The 18,102-nt window shown below is 36.0% G+C and overlaps 1 protein-coding gene across 12 annotated transcripts in view; it reads right to left on the reverse strand.

Moving 5' to 3' along the window:
• LOC149799253 (rho guanine nucleotide exchange factor 7-like) overlaps window positions 1-9,266 on the reverse strand; it is a 115,886-nt gene extending 106,620 nt beyond the window's left edge. For 5 of the 12 annotated variants that reach the window (XR_016421124.1, XM_089958539.1, XM_089958535.1 and 2 more), the window contains exons 1-2: window positions 8,398-9,264; window positions 1,642-1,937 (exon numbers count right to left, since the gene is read on the reverse strand). Coding sequence is in view for 11 of the 12 variants with exons in the window: in XM_089958539.1 (XP_089814665.1) it covers window positions 1,642-1,937; window positions 8,398-8,755 (654 nt within the window). In the remaining variant the exon portion in view is untranslated. Of the gene's footprint in view, window positions 1-1,641; window positions 1,938-8,397 lie in introns of all 12 variants that reach the window. The other 7 variants (XM_089958538.1, XM_089958542.1, XM_089958540.1 and 4 more) reach the window with 4 other exon arrangements.
• Between the last annotated feature and the right edge of the window lie 8,836 nt (window positions 9,267-18,102).

Genomic DNA, 18,102 nt, shown 5'->3' on the forward strand with positions numbered 1-18,102 from the left:
TCCACACTTACAATATTCAAGTCATCTCATATCCATTAAAGTACAGTGAATGTAACATGGAAGTATGCCAACAATCTCTAGATGGTGCATTTTGCAAATTCAAAGGAGTTTATCTTACACCTGCACTCTCTCAGAGGTTCATAAATATCTGTAGAACACCCCCTTACAAAATATAGCAAGTGAATATTTCTGGCAGTTATGTGCAATTTCTTACCATTCTACCATTCAGAGGAGTGTTATTTATTCCTGATAAATGTCTATTCTCAGTGTAAATTATGTTCTATCATTAGTCATTTTTTATCTGTTAAAAGGACAATTTTCGAAACAAAAATTGATAGTTTTAAATCGTATTATATTTTCATCTGATTCTATCTAAACAACACTGATGGAGATTTTACAAAAACAGAGGACGAAAGAAAGAGAAAGAACAGTCTGGTCTCAAATTGTACCGTAATCAAAATCCATGGGTTCATTGGAACATGGCTTCTCATCCATGCCCTGTGCTATGATGCAAGCCAAATGAATCTGACTTGAAAATTCTTCAACACAGCTTTAACAGAATTTTAACATTGATGAAACAGCTGCCATCAAAAAATTCAAACTTGTGTCCTGTCATGCCAGCCTGTATGCTGGGGTGATGAAATTGGTATAAGAAAGCACGCTACAAAAGAAGTTTTGGGAAGGAAATTTTCCTCTGCTCACTTTAATGGATTTTAACATACATAAATCTTGCCAGTGACATGGTTTCCACGCTATTCTAAAGATAAATTTTCAGGTCATTTCCAGGGTTTTTCCAGGATGAAATCAATTTTTTCATGGTTCACATATGACCATTACTGAATGGAATTAAAGAACATTTTAGATTACAAAACAGGCATTTTCTTAATCTAAAGATGGTTTTTTCTCTCAAGACTTCCAAAAACATCTAAATCCGATTAAAGGCATAATGATTTTAATACTCACAATTTCTGAGAAAATAAGCAATTTTCATATCGATTAATGCATGTATCACTCGATTTAACAATGTTTAAAGTTTGCTAGGCCATTCAGGAAGTAGTTTTGCTTTGCAACTAAAATACTGGCTTCTTGTGATGCTAGATGGTTTTCATACCTTCCTTCCATGCAAGATACAGATATCGAGCTAACTTTGAAAATAAAAGTCTACTAGACAAATCTAATCCAATGAGCATTTGGATTGACTCAGCATATATATTTATTGCAAGCACCCAAATGATCCATACTGCACCCTCAAAATATTCTGGTTAGAACTCGATAAATTTAACTCACAATCAGTTTAGTTACGATTCAATTACATGACTGTTTCGGGTGTCAAGTGGTGGCAGAAAATTCCTCGGTTTTTCCCGACTTTTCCCTCAATTTCCCGGTAGTGTGGGAATCCTGCAGTGAACATGTGCAATCAATGCCTGGAAAACGTAAAGGTTTAATGTTGTTCTGATGAGGAAGCAAAAGAACCCTGAAGAGGACGGGAAAATCATTTATTCTTACATTTGCTAGAACAATGGCTCCATCCCTGAATGAAAGAGGTACAAAGCAATCACATTTACTTCTCTGATATCTTAGATATTTTGTCAACTGTACCTATGTGGTAACTATTTATCATATCAACTCACTGATACCTACCTCATCATTATTTGTTGCCCTAAAATTATGTAAGGCTTGGAAACGTCTGGGAGGCTGCCCTGGGTCCACCATCTTTGTTAGTCCTGGTGGTTTGGGGGGTGGACTTGGCTTTCTTGTAGGAGAGTCAACAGGTTTTTGTGGGTAGATGATCGTTGCCGTCGCAGTGGCAGTTACCTTGGTACCCAACGCATATCCAGGGAGAATATTGGCTATGGGTTCATAATGATTTTCTTCAACTTCAATGCTATCTCGCTCCCAACAGCTAAATTTATCCTGGTCAAACTCTGAGGACTTTACTGTTGAAAAAAAATTACATCAACTGTTAGTAGCTTTTCCAAATTTGAATACATGTTAGTTCAAAATACTGCAAAACTTCAATGGACCATTTTTTATTAAAACAAAATGGAAACTTGTAAACTTATCCATCTAACAGGTACACCTTGATGTTTGATAATTTGTACCATGTATCAACCAATAGACTACTGTGGCTTTTCCAGGTTACACTGCTGCATCCCCCACCCCTGGTTAATACTACCACCCCAGAATTTAATCCATCCCTATCCCTCAGACAGTGACCCAGGGTTAATAGTGCACAATGTATCAAATATGTGATGCATGCTACAAATATATTTAAATTCTGGTCAAAAATTGAAAATGAAACTGATAAAAAAAATTCTATCTCTGACCTAGTGGTTAAAGTGTGCGCCTTTGATGTGGGATGTTGGGGGTTCAATCCTTGGCTGAGTCATACCAAAGACTTACAAAAATGGTACTAACAGCTGCCTCGCTCGGCGCTCAGCATTAAGAGGTTAATGATAGGACTGGTCAGCCTGGTGTCAGGATAATGTGGCTGGGTGGGACATCATGCTTATATGTCTGTGGCATGTCATGCCCTAGTACTAGGCATCACTATAAACTGCCACACTGCAGACATCATAGCTACATGACTGATTTTTTTTAAAAGCTACGTTAAAAATCAAACATCACACACACCTCACAAACTAAACCTGCTGCAGAGGTGGGAACCAGAAATGACTGCCTCAATGCAGGCAGTTACCCCAAAAGCACCACAAGTACAAGCATTCATCAATTTCCAACTAATGGTTTAGGAGATGTGGTAATGGATAAAAAGATGGACTGATAGTGTGCATCATCCCCTGCTAAATTGGTTATATCAGAGATCGGTGACGCGTCACGTAAATGTGTTATGCGTATCACGTGATACACAAAAGTGAAAATGTAGGACAAACAATGACAGCGGTTGATAATATAGCATGTGTAAGGAAATACAAAACAAGTGAATGGAACTGCATTTTTATTGCCGCTTTTATCTTACAGCCTTCAACAATGGAAAATTTATATCCATATTGCACAATATATATATATGACAGTTGTTGTTGTTGTTGTACGGTTAAAGCCATTTTTCAGCACACGATAGGCTATACATGGCGGCCAGTATTAATGGTGGAGGAAGAACCCGGAAAACCCCCGAAAAGAACCACTGACCCACGAGAAGCTACTGGCAAGCTTTCTCACATACCCACATTAGCCGAATCCGAGACTCGAACCCACGCAGACAGAGGTGAGATGGCAGTGATCCATAATGGAGAGAGCTTTAGACCACTCTGCCACTTGGGGCCCATTTATATATATATGACAGAAGATATAAATATAATGAAGTAATTGATATGATTCTCTGTTTTGATTTAGTCTATATTGAAGACAGTTTTAATTATGTTTTTAGAACAGTTTGAAGAGTTAATCTACATGTATCATTTCAAAATAATAAAGTTGTATAATCTTTTAGTGATAATACACTTGTACACAAACTGATGACAATGTAGAAATGTTTATCATTTAGTAAATAACACGCCATCCTGAAATATTCATGAATCATTTTACTTTTAGATAGACTGTCAAAATAAAATCTATTGGTGATGGAACTTTTGTCTTTTTTTAAGGAAGTTTCTCCCGTTTTGGAATCATTGTTTTCTATATATTTTTATTGGCAACCACATCACTGCCCTATTAGGTAGTTTGTGTCCCAGCATCACAAACAGGGGCTGCTCTATACATAATGGCCTCTTCTGGTATCTACAAAATGAATCAGAAGACATAAGTAAGTATAATTTACATATCACAGTTGAATTTGTTTACTCATGTTTTTATTTTTAGACTTAAAAAGAAATATCTGAATAAACGTTCCTACATATTAAATAAGCTGCCGTTTGAACACTAACATTGTCTTATTATGTAATATATAAACTGCAGACTTTGGTAATACATAATTTATGCCCCATATGTCCTACTATTAGTTTAATTTTTTTGTATATAAACATCTTTGTAGTTTTCTATATCAAGCCTATAATAAGCTACCATTATTTAGACACCTGCAAGGATAACATTTGAAAATTACTGTTAAAATATTTTTTCTTCTTGTGATATCTGAGTTGATGGCAGGACCCTAAGTACCCTCCCCCCTCTTGCACTGAGCAGGCCTGTATATAATTCTGAAGTTTACAAATGAGTGAGGAGGCAGGACCCCCCCCCCCCCACACACACACACACACACGGGCTACTCTAAACTATGCAATAAAGTTACTCAGTTCAATAAATCTTCTGTGTTTTCTTATTTCTGTTGTGTGTGTGTGTATATATATATATATATATATATATATATATATATATATATATATATATATATATATATATATACACTCTTTAAAGTTTGAGCTCTTGTGTACTTTTCTTAATTTTTTTATTTATCTAGATCCACTCTGTTTCATTCTTGGATCTGCCACTGTATCACGGAACTGAAAGGCTTTGCATTACTAGCACATCTATTGATTAACACATCCCCCACCCCTGATGTTAATCGAACATGTTCGAGTTTCTAAATAGATGTAAATGACGAACCTGATCTGGTTTAAGTGTTGCAGGGATAGGGTCGGGATGATCCGTCGTTGGTCTATTCCCACCTACGAAATGTTTACTGCAGATATATGTCCATTTTGTGATTTTGTCAGTAGTAAAAGTTCCCCTTCCACAATTATGCACCAAAACGACTGCAGTTCTCGAGACTTTTTTTCGGTTTTGGAAATGGAATCCAAATTACACACGTCATATGTTCACGATCTTAATATCTACTATCGCTGGTACAAAGTCCAAGGCAACAATGTCTTTAAGCAGCGCAATTTTGTTTGCTTTTCAGGGAGAAATGCAATCTTTTTAATGTGTTCTGCCATTTATATTGTAGTACAAAAGCCGGTTTATTTGTCCTACATTCTGCAGATGAGTCAGCGAGCTATAAATAAGTGTGCTTTTTTTGCAATTAAGTGTCGGTCGATCTATGCTATAACTATATTAGTTCAGTTGCTAGAACACCAGACTCTAATCCAAGGGTTTCAGGTTTGCTACCTCGCCATGGCAGTCCAGGTCATCTGCCTCTGTATGTCCCTGGGAGAGGCACTTAGCTTAAATTTCCTTGGCATGATACATGTATAACCTATAATGTCACTGTTAAAAGTACAAATGAATTAGTCAACATCTGGGTCATAGGTCAGCTGATACAAATATATAGCTGATTAAGGACTGACTACAAATACAGTCAAAAAGGATGCCTAAATCATGGACTACAATAAGAAAATTAATGCATATGAGACTTTATGGTCTGAGACCTTCTCCATCCAAGATTCATCGAATGCCATGTGCTCTTTTATCTCAAGCCCTATGCTGGATCATTTTACTATAATTAACAAGGAACATGTTGCTGATAACAGTAGGAACATTTCTTGCTCAGGTGGTCTCTAAGAATCTAGAACAAATTTAAGATAATGTGATTTGTGTTCAAACTTACACAAGCATGTTGTCATACATCCCTACAGTACACATACATTTTATAGGTGTGAAATGATTAATCGATATAGACATTTTTTCCACATTGATGCTCATATCGATAGAATAGGTGAAGAACTGATACAAAATGATACTCTGTAGAAGTTCAGCTGTTGTGAATAATTATTAGTTGTTAACATTTTTAATCCTTAAACAAAAAACTCTTCTGAGACACCCATAGCAGGTACAAGTACTTATCAGTAATAAAGAAAAACTACAAGAAAGACCAACATGCTACAAATAAACAAACACATAGTGACTAACTCGCATGGTTTTAAATCTGCCCATCACCTCACAAATTTGATGAAGATTTCATTATTTTATCCTGTCAGTATACTCAACCACTGATAACATATATGAACATAATGAAGATGTTCAGGATTTGTTTGCATGATTTAAGTACTTTACTGATCATTTTGTAACCACTTTTATGCAAAGTTTTGCTGATGCTTCACATCTTGTCTAGTCATACTGAATATCGGTGCTATACTTCTGGTGTGTCGCCTAGCAATATATGTTATATTCAATTCTGATTGGTAGTTGTTCATTCAAGTCCAGTGTAAAACAATAACCACAAAACAGAAATAGCTGCAGCTTATGGTATTCAATTGGTGACACACCAGAAGTATTAAAACCAACTCTGATCCAAATATGTAGAAAGCAAATGAGAAACTTTATGCAAAAGTGGCTGTTAAATAATCTATAAAGAAATTAAATCATACAAGGGAAACAAGTTTGGAATGTCTCCTTTCACATTCACATGTCATCAGTGAATGAACATGTCCATGCAACAAACAAAAAAAAAAACTAACACAGAATCGGCAAGGAGGCCAATTCCAAACCACACAGAGTTCAAGTCACCTTCTTAATTTGTAGAATGGGAGTGGGTGTAAATAATTTCCTTTTTCTTTCACAGAAACAAGTGTATGTTGTGTCCATGGCAACTGTTATGCATCTGCCTGTACATGTATTAAATGTGAAGGATTTGATTGTTAGTAATCTCCACTTCCTTACTCTGACTTGTTCTAGATAATAGTTTTCCTTGCACAAGGAACTGGCACAATTTCTTCTGTTTTTAAGATAGTACCATAATACCTTCCAAATTTTAGTGAAGACATAAATTAGTAATAATTCACACAGTGCCAAACAAAGAGTGTGGTGACCAAGATAAGCCCTGCACCAGATAATCACATGGAACAGCCTGTGATGACCTAAATGACTGAATAAAAATCAATGAAACGTAACTCTATTTGAAAGTCTTTTTAAAAATCTTGGATGGGAGCAGTGTATCCCCTAGGGGTGCAAGACTGAGAGTTAAAAATCTCCTTGGTGCCAAAACTGGGGGTCAGACTGAGTCAAAAACAAACTTTGATATCAAAACTGGGGGTCAAATAAAAAATCTGGGGGTCTCTGAAGCGCAAATGAGGGTAAAGGGAATCACTGGATGGGAGTGGCTTATGAAAAGATGACAGGTCTTTCTCAATCTGTAAACTAATCTGCATGCTAGAAATTAAACCATTATGTCAACAAATATAAAATGGCACCTCCCTACCACTGACAGCCCGTCTAGAGATGAAAAGACCATCAAATTGATATGTGTATTCATAATGTACATTATCGTAGACTCTGCATCATGAATCATATTGATACAATGAAGAGGCATATTGTTTCACTCTAACATTTTATCAAATTTTTTAAATAAGATTACCAAACAAGTAAGTTTTCTTCATCAAATTTGGTGATAATGATCAATAACAGGATGTCGGTTGGCTGGCTGCTTTAACAGTACAGAAGCACATAAATGAATTTTAGGCCATGGGAGTAAACTGCCTTGGCCAGGGACACAAAATGACCGCTACCCTGAGTTGGTCTCTGCAAGGGGATCTCTTGGTGGCCAAGTGGTCTAGATCACTGATCAACAATGTCTCACTTTTGTCTATGTAGGTTCCATTCTCTGCCTGGCCAACATGGGTATGTGAGAAAGCTTGCCAGTAGCTTCCCGTGGGTCAGTGGTTCATCCAGTATTTTCCCAGGTTCTTAATCTTCCACTGTATAGCCTATCATGTGTTTAAAAACTGTTAAACACATAAAAAATTAACCTGGTCAGTGTAAGATGCAAATCGGCAACTGCTAGGTTGTGAGTCAATCACTATACAAGTGAACCCCAAGAGGAAATTTAAAACATTTTATCACAGGCATATAATGTTTCTTGGAAAATGATCAGAGATGTGTTCAGAAAACATATCATACTGGTGTATATTGCAAAATCTTCTGGAAACATTAGATATTCAGTAATTTTTTTGTCGTGGTGCAATTCTAATTATGCTGTGACAAAATGCAATGAAACATGGTTATAGCAACAAGACTAGCAGATTTAAGCCACCTAAGCACAGTATTTTGCGAAGAATATATATTCCTGTATTTTTAACTGTTTTTAAGATCGTCTTCTTCGTAATTATTTTGTGTGAACCTAAATCTTTTGTTATAAAAACCACATCCATCTTCAGGTGAAGCTTGGTCTATGGCACTTATATTTACACACATTCTATGCCGATTAGATTTACACACTTTCATAAAAATGCCATTTAAGATGAAGAAATAACATCTCATTTGTGCCAGTGTACTCATTACCTAATTGCTGTTGCCATGTGCTGTGATTAGTGTACAGCTCATGTACATGCATTTACATTACTTTCAATTTATGCCCTAACCTATAGAATGTATCTAAAGAGTAAAATCGAACATTTTCTGCACAGATTTAGTTTGAAAAATACACGATACACATAAACAAGCGACAAATATTTTTTAAATGCATGCACATTTTTGGGAATTAATATCTTAAAATGCATGCAATATAACTACCAGGATCAATGAGCGAAACTCCTCCAGAATCTAGGAATGAATCACGATGGTAGTCTGATTTAGACTGGTCACTTCTTGAATCTGACCGAGAATCTGACTGAGACTCACTCCGAGAGTCACTTTGGAAATCTGCACCAGAATCAGTTTTACTTTGGTCAAACCGGGACTCAAGGTATTCTAGGGTCATTAAAGGTGAACAACTTGGTTCAAGGGGTCGTAAAGGTAATCCTGCAGCAAATTCTGCTTGTCGAGCTTCAAGAACAGCAACAAAATCATTAATTTCATTCACTATATCGACAATTTCATCGGAAAACTCAGTGCTTGGGCTTTTCAAGCTTGGTCTTTTGTAGTTAGCCATTATTAAAAAATGTGTAAATGGAATCCAAATGGAGAAAATGAAAATAGAGAAGATCAGGTCATTTGGAAATGATGGAGGAAATAAGCAAAGTGAATTACAAGAATATTAACTGTCATCACATATTTACATTGCATAGAAACATGGCTTTATCACAAAAAAATGTCATTCAGAACACTGAATTTCCTCAACACAAGAATGCTTATGAATGCTCCATCACTAAAACACTATAAATAGCCCAGCATCCAAAGGGCACAATCTCCAAACACAAGCTAATAAATAAGAATCTATAAGACATAGGTAAACAGCCAGCCAACCCCTGAGGTTTGATGAAGCAGCTGTAAACACATGGGAGCAAGTAGGTAAATATAGGTCTTAAGTGGATGTGTACACTCAGCATGAGGCTGAAACAAATCAAAGTATCACATCTTTCTTAATGAATTCATGAGGGTCCAGACCCTATGCCAGCAGAAAGAAAATTCCATTCAGATAAGATTTTTATCTGAACATGAGGCTCCTGAAGAGGATATGGAAGGGTGGGGTATCTTCCTCTGTGTACATATACAATATATATATTACAGGAAATGTAGTCAGCATATACTCCATGAAACTAGGTAACACTGAAGCTGGATGCAAGCCATTGGGTTGAGCTGTTTTTAGATTGGGGAGACTTTGAAACTGGATGCTCCTACTCTGAGACTAGTTTGAGATATATTGAGGCCCACTTGGGGAAAAAATGGTTCTAACTAACTACGTTGATGTATATGTACCAATATTGATGAAGATAGGGAACAGTCAGATAAAATGCCAACACTACCAAATTTTCTATGATCTTAAAGCAGACTTAATGAGAGAAATTTAAGTGAAAGAAAGAATGAAGGAAAAAATTGCATAAAAGTACACAAAAGGAGACCCTAGTGGGTTGAGATTGCTCATCTGTTTAATACTTGTTTAATAGGCATATGCAAGACCTGTCAGTCTGGAAATCTCTGTCCATTGAAAACTTTCTGTACAAATTTCTTCTAATGTTGTTAATTGCATATATTATTTTTTATTTTTTTAAAATTATTTCTAGTTTTCTCATTTTGCAATATTCATTGATATCTGCTGGTATATTAGCATCAGTGGCCCAATATTAAAAGCTTATATTTTGTCAGGCCTTTTGAACAGTTTTTGACATAAAGTTTATTAAAATGTTTACTTATTTTATCTACATAGCTATATTTGATGGCAATTCAGTGCTCGTAAAAATTTCAAAGCCCTTTATTCCATAGACCTTTCTGTCAAATCTGGGCAAATTCCATTCAGTATGTTTATAAAGGTCATTTTTTAAAGTAACAATGTCCATATCTGATGGTGGTTCAGCACGACAAATCCGGAATACCCATCATACCATAATAGAGATCTACTCCAAATATGCTGAGCCTTTTTTGTTAAGAAATCATTCAATGGTTTATCAATTAGTAATATTTGCCACATGTGACTGGTAGGAGTTTAACAGTACCTTCAACACATTTTGAGTATGGTACATTGTGCACAGGAAGTTGATGCTAAGTGTCTTTCCCAAAGACACAAAATGCCAGCCTAGGTGAGTACTGAAACCAATAACCCATGGATTATGCATCCAACACTCCATCAACTCTGCTACCATGGCTTACATGTAAATTTGAAGCTCTTTATGTAATAATTAATTCATTTTTTGAGAAGTTGTACATAGGCATCCATATATTTAGTAATGACTACCATGAGAGCTCTGAGAGATCAACATACAAATGGCTTATTAGAAACTGCAGAACAAATCTTTTTTTTTTAAATTTTGCAAAGGCGTCTGGCACAATGTCATATCAAGTTTGCACAATGGACACCAATCTGTTATATATTGTTGCCATTACTTAATACAGAAACAATTTAAACGATATGTCAGAAACAGCTGGGCAGATACTAACCATAGAGAACAGAAATTAATATTACTGGGAAACCATTTAAATCTGTACAATGCCAATCACTAAGAATATAAAACCTTTTCCACAACTTCTTCTCAGTAACTATTTTGCAAAATTTGAGCAAATTTGATGAAGACATCCTCACCTGAAGACCTTTTAGGCTGTATTAATGAAGATAATCTGCTATCCACATTGACATTTTGACTTACAAAGGTAACTCAAAGAGACTAATGATTCACTGAGTAAATTTTTTCCTCTCCAGAAATTCAAGATAAGATCATTTCTTCATTGCAACTACCAAGCGATGAAACCATCTCATATTCCTCAGTGATAACAAGATTTTTAAATTAACTGCTGTGGTGGCCAATACCGAATATCAGATTGGCACCATTTTCATTTGGACCAAGTAAACATCTAAAAAGTCTTTTCTTTTCATGAAAAGTCCATTTCAATATAATCATTTTTTCAGGGAGAGAAATGACAGCAAGTTTTTAAAGGCGGCAGTCACTGCCACACTGAATGTTTGATAGACAACATTCTCATTTAGGACCAACTAGGCATCATAAGAAGTCTACTGGAGAAACCACATATTGATACAGCCATCCATTTGCGAGGAGTAGAGAGACCTATATTTTTTTATTATATTGAGGGCATATTGGAATCATTTCCTTTAGGGCCAGATAAAAACAAGAACTCTTCTGATGAAAACACCAAGATAAAAGGACTTTCCACATAAGAAAAAGGACTTTCCACATAAGAAAAGTAGCAATAACAAGATGGCCATCATAGAGGCCATACCCGATTTCAGCTGAGCACCACATTAATTTAAAATCAACAAGACATATAAGAAGATTCTGGTGAAAACTCATGTTGATATGACTCTCCATTCTTGACTAATAACAACAACAAGACTGTCAAGATGGCTTCTGGTGAAAGTACAATGTAAATATGACCAGCCATCTACGAGAAGCAGCCCAAGATTTTCCAGATGACTACTGCGGTCATATCAGCACTATTTTCATTCGGAACCAAGCTGACATCCTAAGAAGTCTTCTGGTAAAATCTCCAAAACAATATGGCTTTTTGTTCAAGAGGTACTGTAGTGATAATACGATTTTCAAGATGGCTGCTGTGGTGGACATATTGGTCACCAGATTAGAACCATTTACATTTACAACCAACTAGACATCATATGTCTTTCAGTGAAAACTCCATCCGTTCAGAAGGATTAGCTATAACAAGATTTTCAAGACATGGTTATATTGGACACAAAGACAGCACCATTTTTATTCAAGACCAGACAAACCCCACAACAGTGAGATTCAGTTCAGGAGTAGTAAAAGTAATATATTGTTCAAAATGGCTGATGTGGTGACCATTATTAGACATCAGACTGGCACTATTTTCATTTTGGACAAACTAGACATCACAAGAGGTCTTTAGTGGAAACCTCATTTTGATATTACCATCCATTCAGTAGGAGCAGAAATATAAGATTTTCAAGATGACTAATGTGGTGGCCATATTGGATGTTCAAGCATCACCAGTTTCATTTAAGACCAACCAGACCATATGGTATAAATGTGTGTGCAGAGTTTCACTGCAATCCTTCCAGTGGTTTGGAAAGACTAAGCATCACTAAATTTGTGCTAAGAGATGGGATGGATAACAAACAACAGACTACGGTTGAAATACCATCCCATTAGCTGTTCTAGTTGATGACAATCAGACCTAAAAACAGAAAAATCTCCAAAACTGCTAAACATATTATGTGCAAATCTGACAGAAAGAACTTTGTCAACAAAGTTTTTACATTTTATGTCCATGTATAGTGTGCAGATAGTAGAGTTTTAATCATAAATTGAAAACCTAGGTCTTTTCATGTGTTTATGGTTGCTTTACACTATACTATTTCATCTGTCCTGTTTATGTAACACTTTAAAAAACAGAAAACAGTTATATAAATAAAAATTATTATGAAATAAAAGGCAAAAATTATTATGTATATATAAGTATACAGTTTAGTCCTTATTCAGTGTCTACTCTGTACTTTTTGGCTTTTTTAGCAAAACATTACCATTATGCAGCAAACCAGATTTATACTTGTCTTCGATGAATTGATGAAGAGTCTCCACTCATCTGGATCATGAATGATTTTGAGGGCTGCAATCACACCATCGATACTGTTGCAGGCTACAAGATCACCTTACACGAAGAATGGGAAAAGCACCTTCTGATGGTCACAAAACATGGAAACCCTATCATCACCAGCCAGGAGATTCCACTGCTGTAGTCTGGAGCCCAGGAGCTCTGTCTTACTCTTGGATATTTCCAATCCCTGACAAAGTCATTCAGTTCACCTTGTGTTATGAGGTTTGATCAGTGGAGGAGGATGGGAGAAAATATGGGTCATGTGAAATTGATGAATCAGGACTAGAAGTGTCATCCTCTTCCTCGTCTGACTCAAGTGAGAATGATTCTGGTGCATCTGGAACCGACAGTCCTTCTCCATGGATTACTGGGCGTATGGCTGATGGAATGTTTGGATAATGCACAGTCCACTTTTTCTTCTTTGACACACAACTTTCCCACCTGGAGGCAGCATGCAGAAGTAACAATTGCTGGTATGATCTGTTGGCTCTCTCCAAATCATTGGCACTGCAAAAGGCATAAATTTCTTTTTCTTGTTCAGCATATGTGTGGGGCCCACTTCTTGTCCTTATCTCCAATTTTGCAGCCAAAATAAAGATGATAGGCTTTCTTAACCATAGTGGTTATACTGCACTTCTGTGATGCAAACGTCACTTCACCACAAACAGCAGAAATTATCTGCATTGTTCACAAAAATAAGAGGCATCTATTCATGACTTCTAGAAATAACATGATGCAATTTATATAATGTACAGTATTTACCGTATATGTTGGGACACCATAAATTAATCTGAAAAGTAATCTTTTTGTGCACTGTATGTTCTGGAACACATCGTTATTTTCGAGTCGTAAGTTGTGGGACACCTTTTAAATCATTCAAAAATTACATGTCGGAAATTGCACTCCAGCTGAAAATTTATTTTAAAAAATATAAAACTGTGTACTTAAGATAAAACTCTTTAATCCACTGCAGCAGCATCTCATCAACACAGCCCTTCTCCTGCACACGTACAATCTATTCTTTTGGTACATTAATATTTTTTTTTAGCTTTCTCATACCGTGAAAAATTGTTAGAGGCAACACACCACCTGAAGCGGAAACAGCAAGGACAAAAGTCAGATTTTTCAAATCTGCACTAGTCTTGCTAATTCTTGCACTTCTGACGCCTATATAATCATCAGTCCAACCAGGAATGCAATCAAAGTACACTAGAGTTTCATCCATGTTAATGACCATATTGTCAGCGAAATGACGTTTCCCTTCTGGCCTTCACGAATTCATCACGTGATTTTATTTTCTCCAAATCTTCTAGATGATGCTGGGTCATCGATGTTCGCGCATGAAGCACTATATTGTGTAACTTTATAAACTTCCATTGTTTCACTTATTTTCAAAATTTTCGTTAATAGTGGTGAAAAGGAACCAAAGTTAGCTTCCATAACTCGGCCATCTTTGTATATTCAAAGCTAAAAAATAAAAATCGGCACACTTAAAAGAATCCATAGTCGGCTTCCCAGGTCAGCTTGCTTTGCAATAAAATAATATTTGTATTGATATCCTTTAAAAAAAAATTGGCTTCCAAGTCCAAAGTCGGCTTGCTTTGTAATGGAAGTTTACTTCCATATCTCGGCCAGATTTGTATATAAAAGTATATAAAAAATCGGCTCACTTCACAGAATCCATAGTCAGCTTCCGATGTCGGCTTGCTTTGCAATAAAATAACCTTTGTATTGATACCCTTTACAAAAAAAAAAATAAAAAGGTAACCAAAGTCGGCTTCTGAGATCAGCTCAAAGAAGGAGTTAACTGCTTGCTGCCAGTCGTGTTTATTCATCACCAGGGCTTCTATGTGCTTGGCATATGTGGTTACAATTAATACAAAGGAGTATTGATGTCTGCGGGTAAATAGTAAGGATAATTTTGTAACCAGAGCTGGTGAAAAGACTGTCACTTGCACTCAAGTGAATGTGTTTTCAAATGACGATTTTTATTTGCGACATACTGTCATACAGTAGATCTGGATATAATTCGATCTATATTATTTTCCACTATTCTATTTTAGTAAAGTTTGATTACATTTATTTCAGAAGCATTTTGGCTGTCACAAGACCAGTGTAATTTATACTACCGTAGTCTGCAACTGAACACAACATCATTGCAACTAATCCAATTTCTCCTTGGTTACTATGTCTATTACTGGTGTGCATCAGCAACACACATTACTTGGGTCTGGTTGAGTTATCCTCAGTGAGTTCTATTTTGCCTAAATAACACTTAACACTAAACATCAAGTCATCTTTTTACAATACACTATTCAAAGGTCAAAAGACTGGATAACCTAACAACCTTCTAAATAGAATTTCACAGCAAGTTTCCTTGCTCAAATGTCAATCAATTTTTCAAATTGCTGCTTATCCACTGTTTACTATGGCAATTGTCACAACAACAACAACAACAAAATCTTACAAGATTTTGAAATTAGCTCAAGTGGCAGCCATACTGGACACAGACTAGCACCATTTCATTTAGGACAAACTAAACACTTTCAATGACTTTTCGTGAAAACCATATCTTAACAACAACATCCATTCAACGTAAATTTGCGATAAAATTTTCAATCTCTTCTCTGTGGTAGACACATCTGAGGTCAAATTGGCACCATTTTCAATTAGGTATCATAATTAGACTTCTGGTTAAAACCCTTTGCCAAATGAGTTCCCACTGAGGAAGGGTCATGGTGGCCATACTGGATGCCAGATCAGCACCATTTTCATCTAGTACCAACAGGATATTTTCAGAAGTCATTTGGTGAAAACTTGATACATCCAGAATTAGTATGACATGATTAAGATGGCAGCTGTGGTAGTCATATTTTGTGTCAGATTGGCACATTATTTATTTATGGCAACTATACACTATAAAAAAATCTTCAGTGAAAACCCCATGCTGTGATTTTCTGCTCTGGAGAAGTAGCAATAAGTTTCAAGATGGCTGTGGTTGTGGCCATAATTGATGCCATATTGGAACCTTTTTCAATTAGAACCAACCACATATTATAAAAGGTATTTTAGTGAAAACCCATGCTGAAAAAAAGGATAAGTAATAATAAAAAGATTCTGAAGATGGCCACTGTGACAGACACTCTGAATGTCTTTTCACAATTATTTTTGTTTCAGACCAACAAGACATCAAAGAAGTCTTTTGGTTGGTTGTTTGGTTGTTTTGGATTTAATGCCATTTTTCCACACAAGACAGGCTAGCAATGTGACCAGTATAACTGGTGGAGGAAGAACCCACCAAAAACCTGGCAAGAACTACCGACCTATGGAAAGCTGCTGGAAAGCTTTCTCACATACCCACACTGACTGAGCCCAAGACTTCAACCCACACAAACAGGTGAGTTGGCAATGATCAATAAAAGAGGTCATTTTACACCAATCGTCCACCAAGGCCCCTCAGATTTTCTTTGCCAGCTGCCCTTACATTTGGCCATTTTGCTAAATGTCAGCCAGGTGAGCAATCTCAAACCCTTTGACCTCCTGATGAGGGTTCTCAAGGGTGAAAAAAATACCCCATTTCCAGTAAAATGGGTTCTCAAGGGCAGCTGAAAGAAAGCCCTATTTCCAGTCAAATGTGTTCTCAAGGATTGAAAGATAAGACCTTTTTCCTTCCCTCTAGATCATCAGACCTGACCTGTTTACCAATAACCTATGAAAAATCCTTGTCATGGTGAAATGGATCTGCCAGGTTTGGCAAATATAATATGCCCTTTGGCAAGGCACTTTACTACACTTGCCTTGCCACAATGTACATTTAGCCATAAAGATATTACTTTTTCCATAAACATCAAACCCCACCAAACCCTGTCCTTGTTATCAGTTTTTAAGTTTAACCGTTAACAACATGTATCAATAGAAAAACATGTTAATCCTTTTATCTTGACCCCTGCCTACAAGTCCCCCATGTGGTGCCCCATCCAGCTGCTGAGACAACACTGGTACACCTGGTAGTAAGTGTAAATTTTCCAGATAAAAGGATGGGTTTAAATATTCTCTAGTAAATCATTTAGAAGTCTACCACAAGCTACCATATCCACTCCTGTGTATTTTTCACCCTGAGTTCTGAGTAGATTAACTGAATCCAAAGTTGCTTTTGTTCTCCTTTTGAGATCCTTAGAAAATGCAGTATAGATTCAAACTGATAAGAAATTACAAGCACACTATGATGTGCCCCAAAACAATGCAGACACTCCTGGAAAAGCACTGATCACTATCTATTTCAAAGAAAATCTCTATGTTGTTTCAAACCTGTTCTAATTAAATACTGGCATCAAGCAGGTTTGCTTAATTCAAATTAGATGATTAAATTTTCTCGAAAAGTGATTTTAAAAAATCATCCAAATGACATTTAATTTTTTTTTTTACATATGATGATAAACTACATAAATTTTGTAACCTAAATCACTTATTAATAGTATTCTAATGTTTGACATTCAAAATATGATTCTAAATAAACAGGTTGGATCTGTTCTACTAACTGTAACTCTGTATTTAAAATGCACATCCAAGTCTAATTGCTAAATAAACAGGTGTAGGATGATAAGATCTGCTCTACCAATCATAATTGTCAATTGTGTGTGTGAATGTCTTTCAATTCTGCAAAATGGTTCTTATCCAATGTTCAGTATGGCCAGTATTATGTGTGTTGAGAAAAACAATATCCAATGCCTTCCATGTAATCAGTGGAGAGAGGTATGGAGGCATTCTTTCACATTCGTCAGCATCATGTGGGGCTAAATGTTACACCAAATGCTCTGTTTCTTAACAATTTTAGTTTTGCATATGCTATGTCATTGAAAAGTCTTTCTATCACAGGTTAAAGGAAATTATCAAAGATGTGTGAATTATATCATAAAAAACACTCACAAGTCAGTGTTTCAATGACCTTCCTTCAAATTACCATCTCTTCCCTCTGTACTTCTTAACAGCCATTCTCATTCCTGTGTCAAAAGTTATACTTGTTTGGGTCACATTTTAAAGTCCAATCAGTTTGATGAAGAAGACATGATGAGACATTACAGATATTTGTGTACTTGAACAAACATGCATATACATAAATTTAGAAATTGTAATTGGAATATCAAAATTACATTGCTCATATTTTATTGCTGCCCAATGTACTGCACTCCTCTGTGAATGTATAAAAAGAAAATTAGTCATTGGTTAGAACAATACTAGTCTTCATTAAAAGTTAAA

This window comes from Sinohyriopsis cumingii, chromosome 5, assembly GCF_028554795.1.
Source record: "Sinohyriopsis cumingii isolate HCF-2022 chromosome 5, ASM2855479v2, whole genome shotgun sequence".
Lineage (NCBI taxonomy): Eukaryota > Metazoa > Mollusca > Bivalvia > Unionida > Unionidae > Sinohyriopsis > Sinohyriopsis cumingii.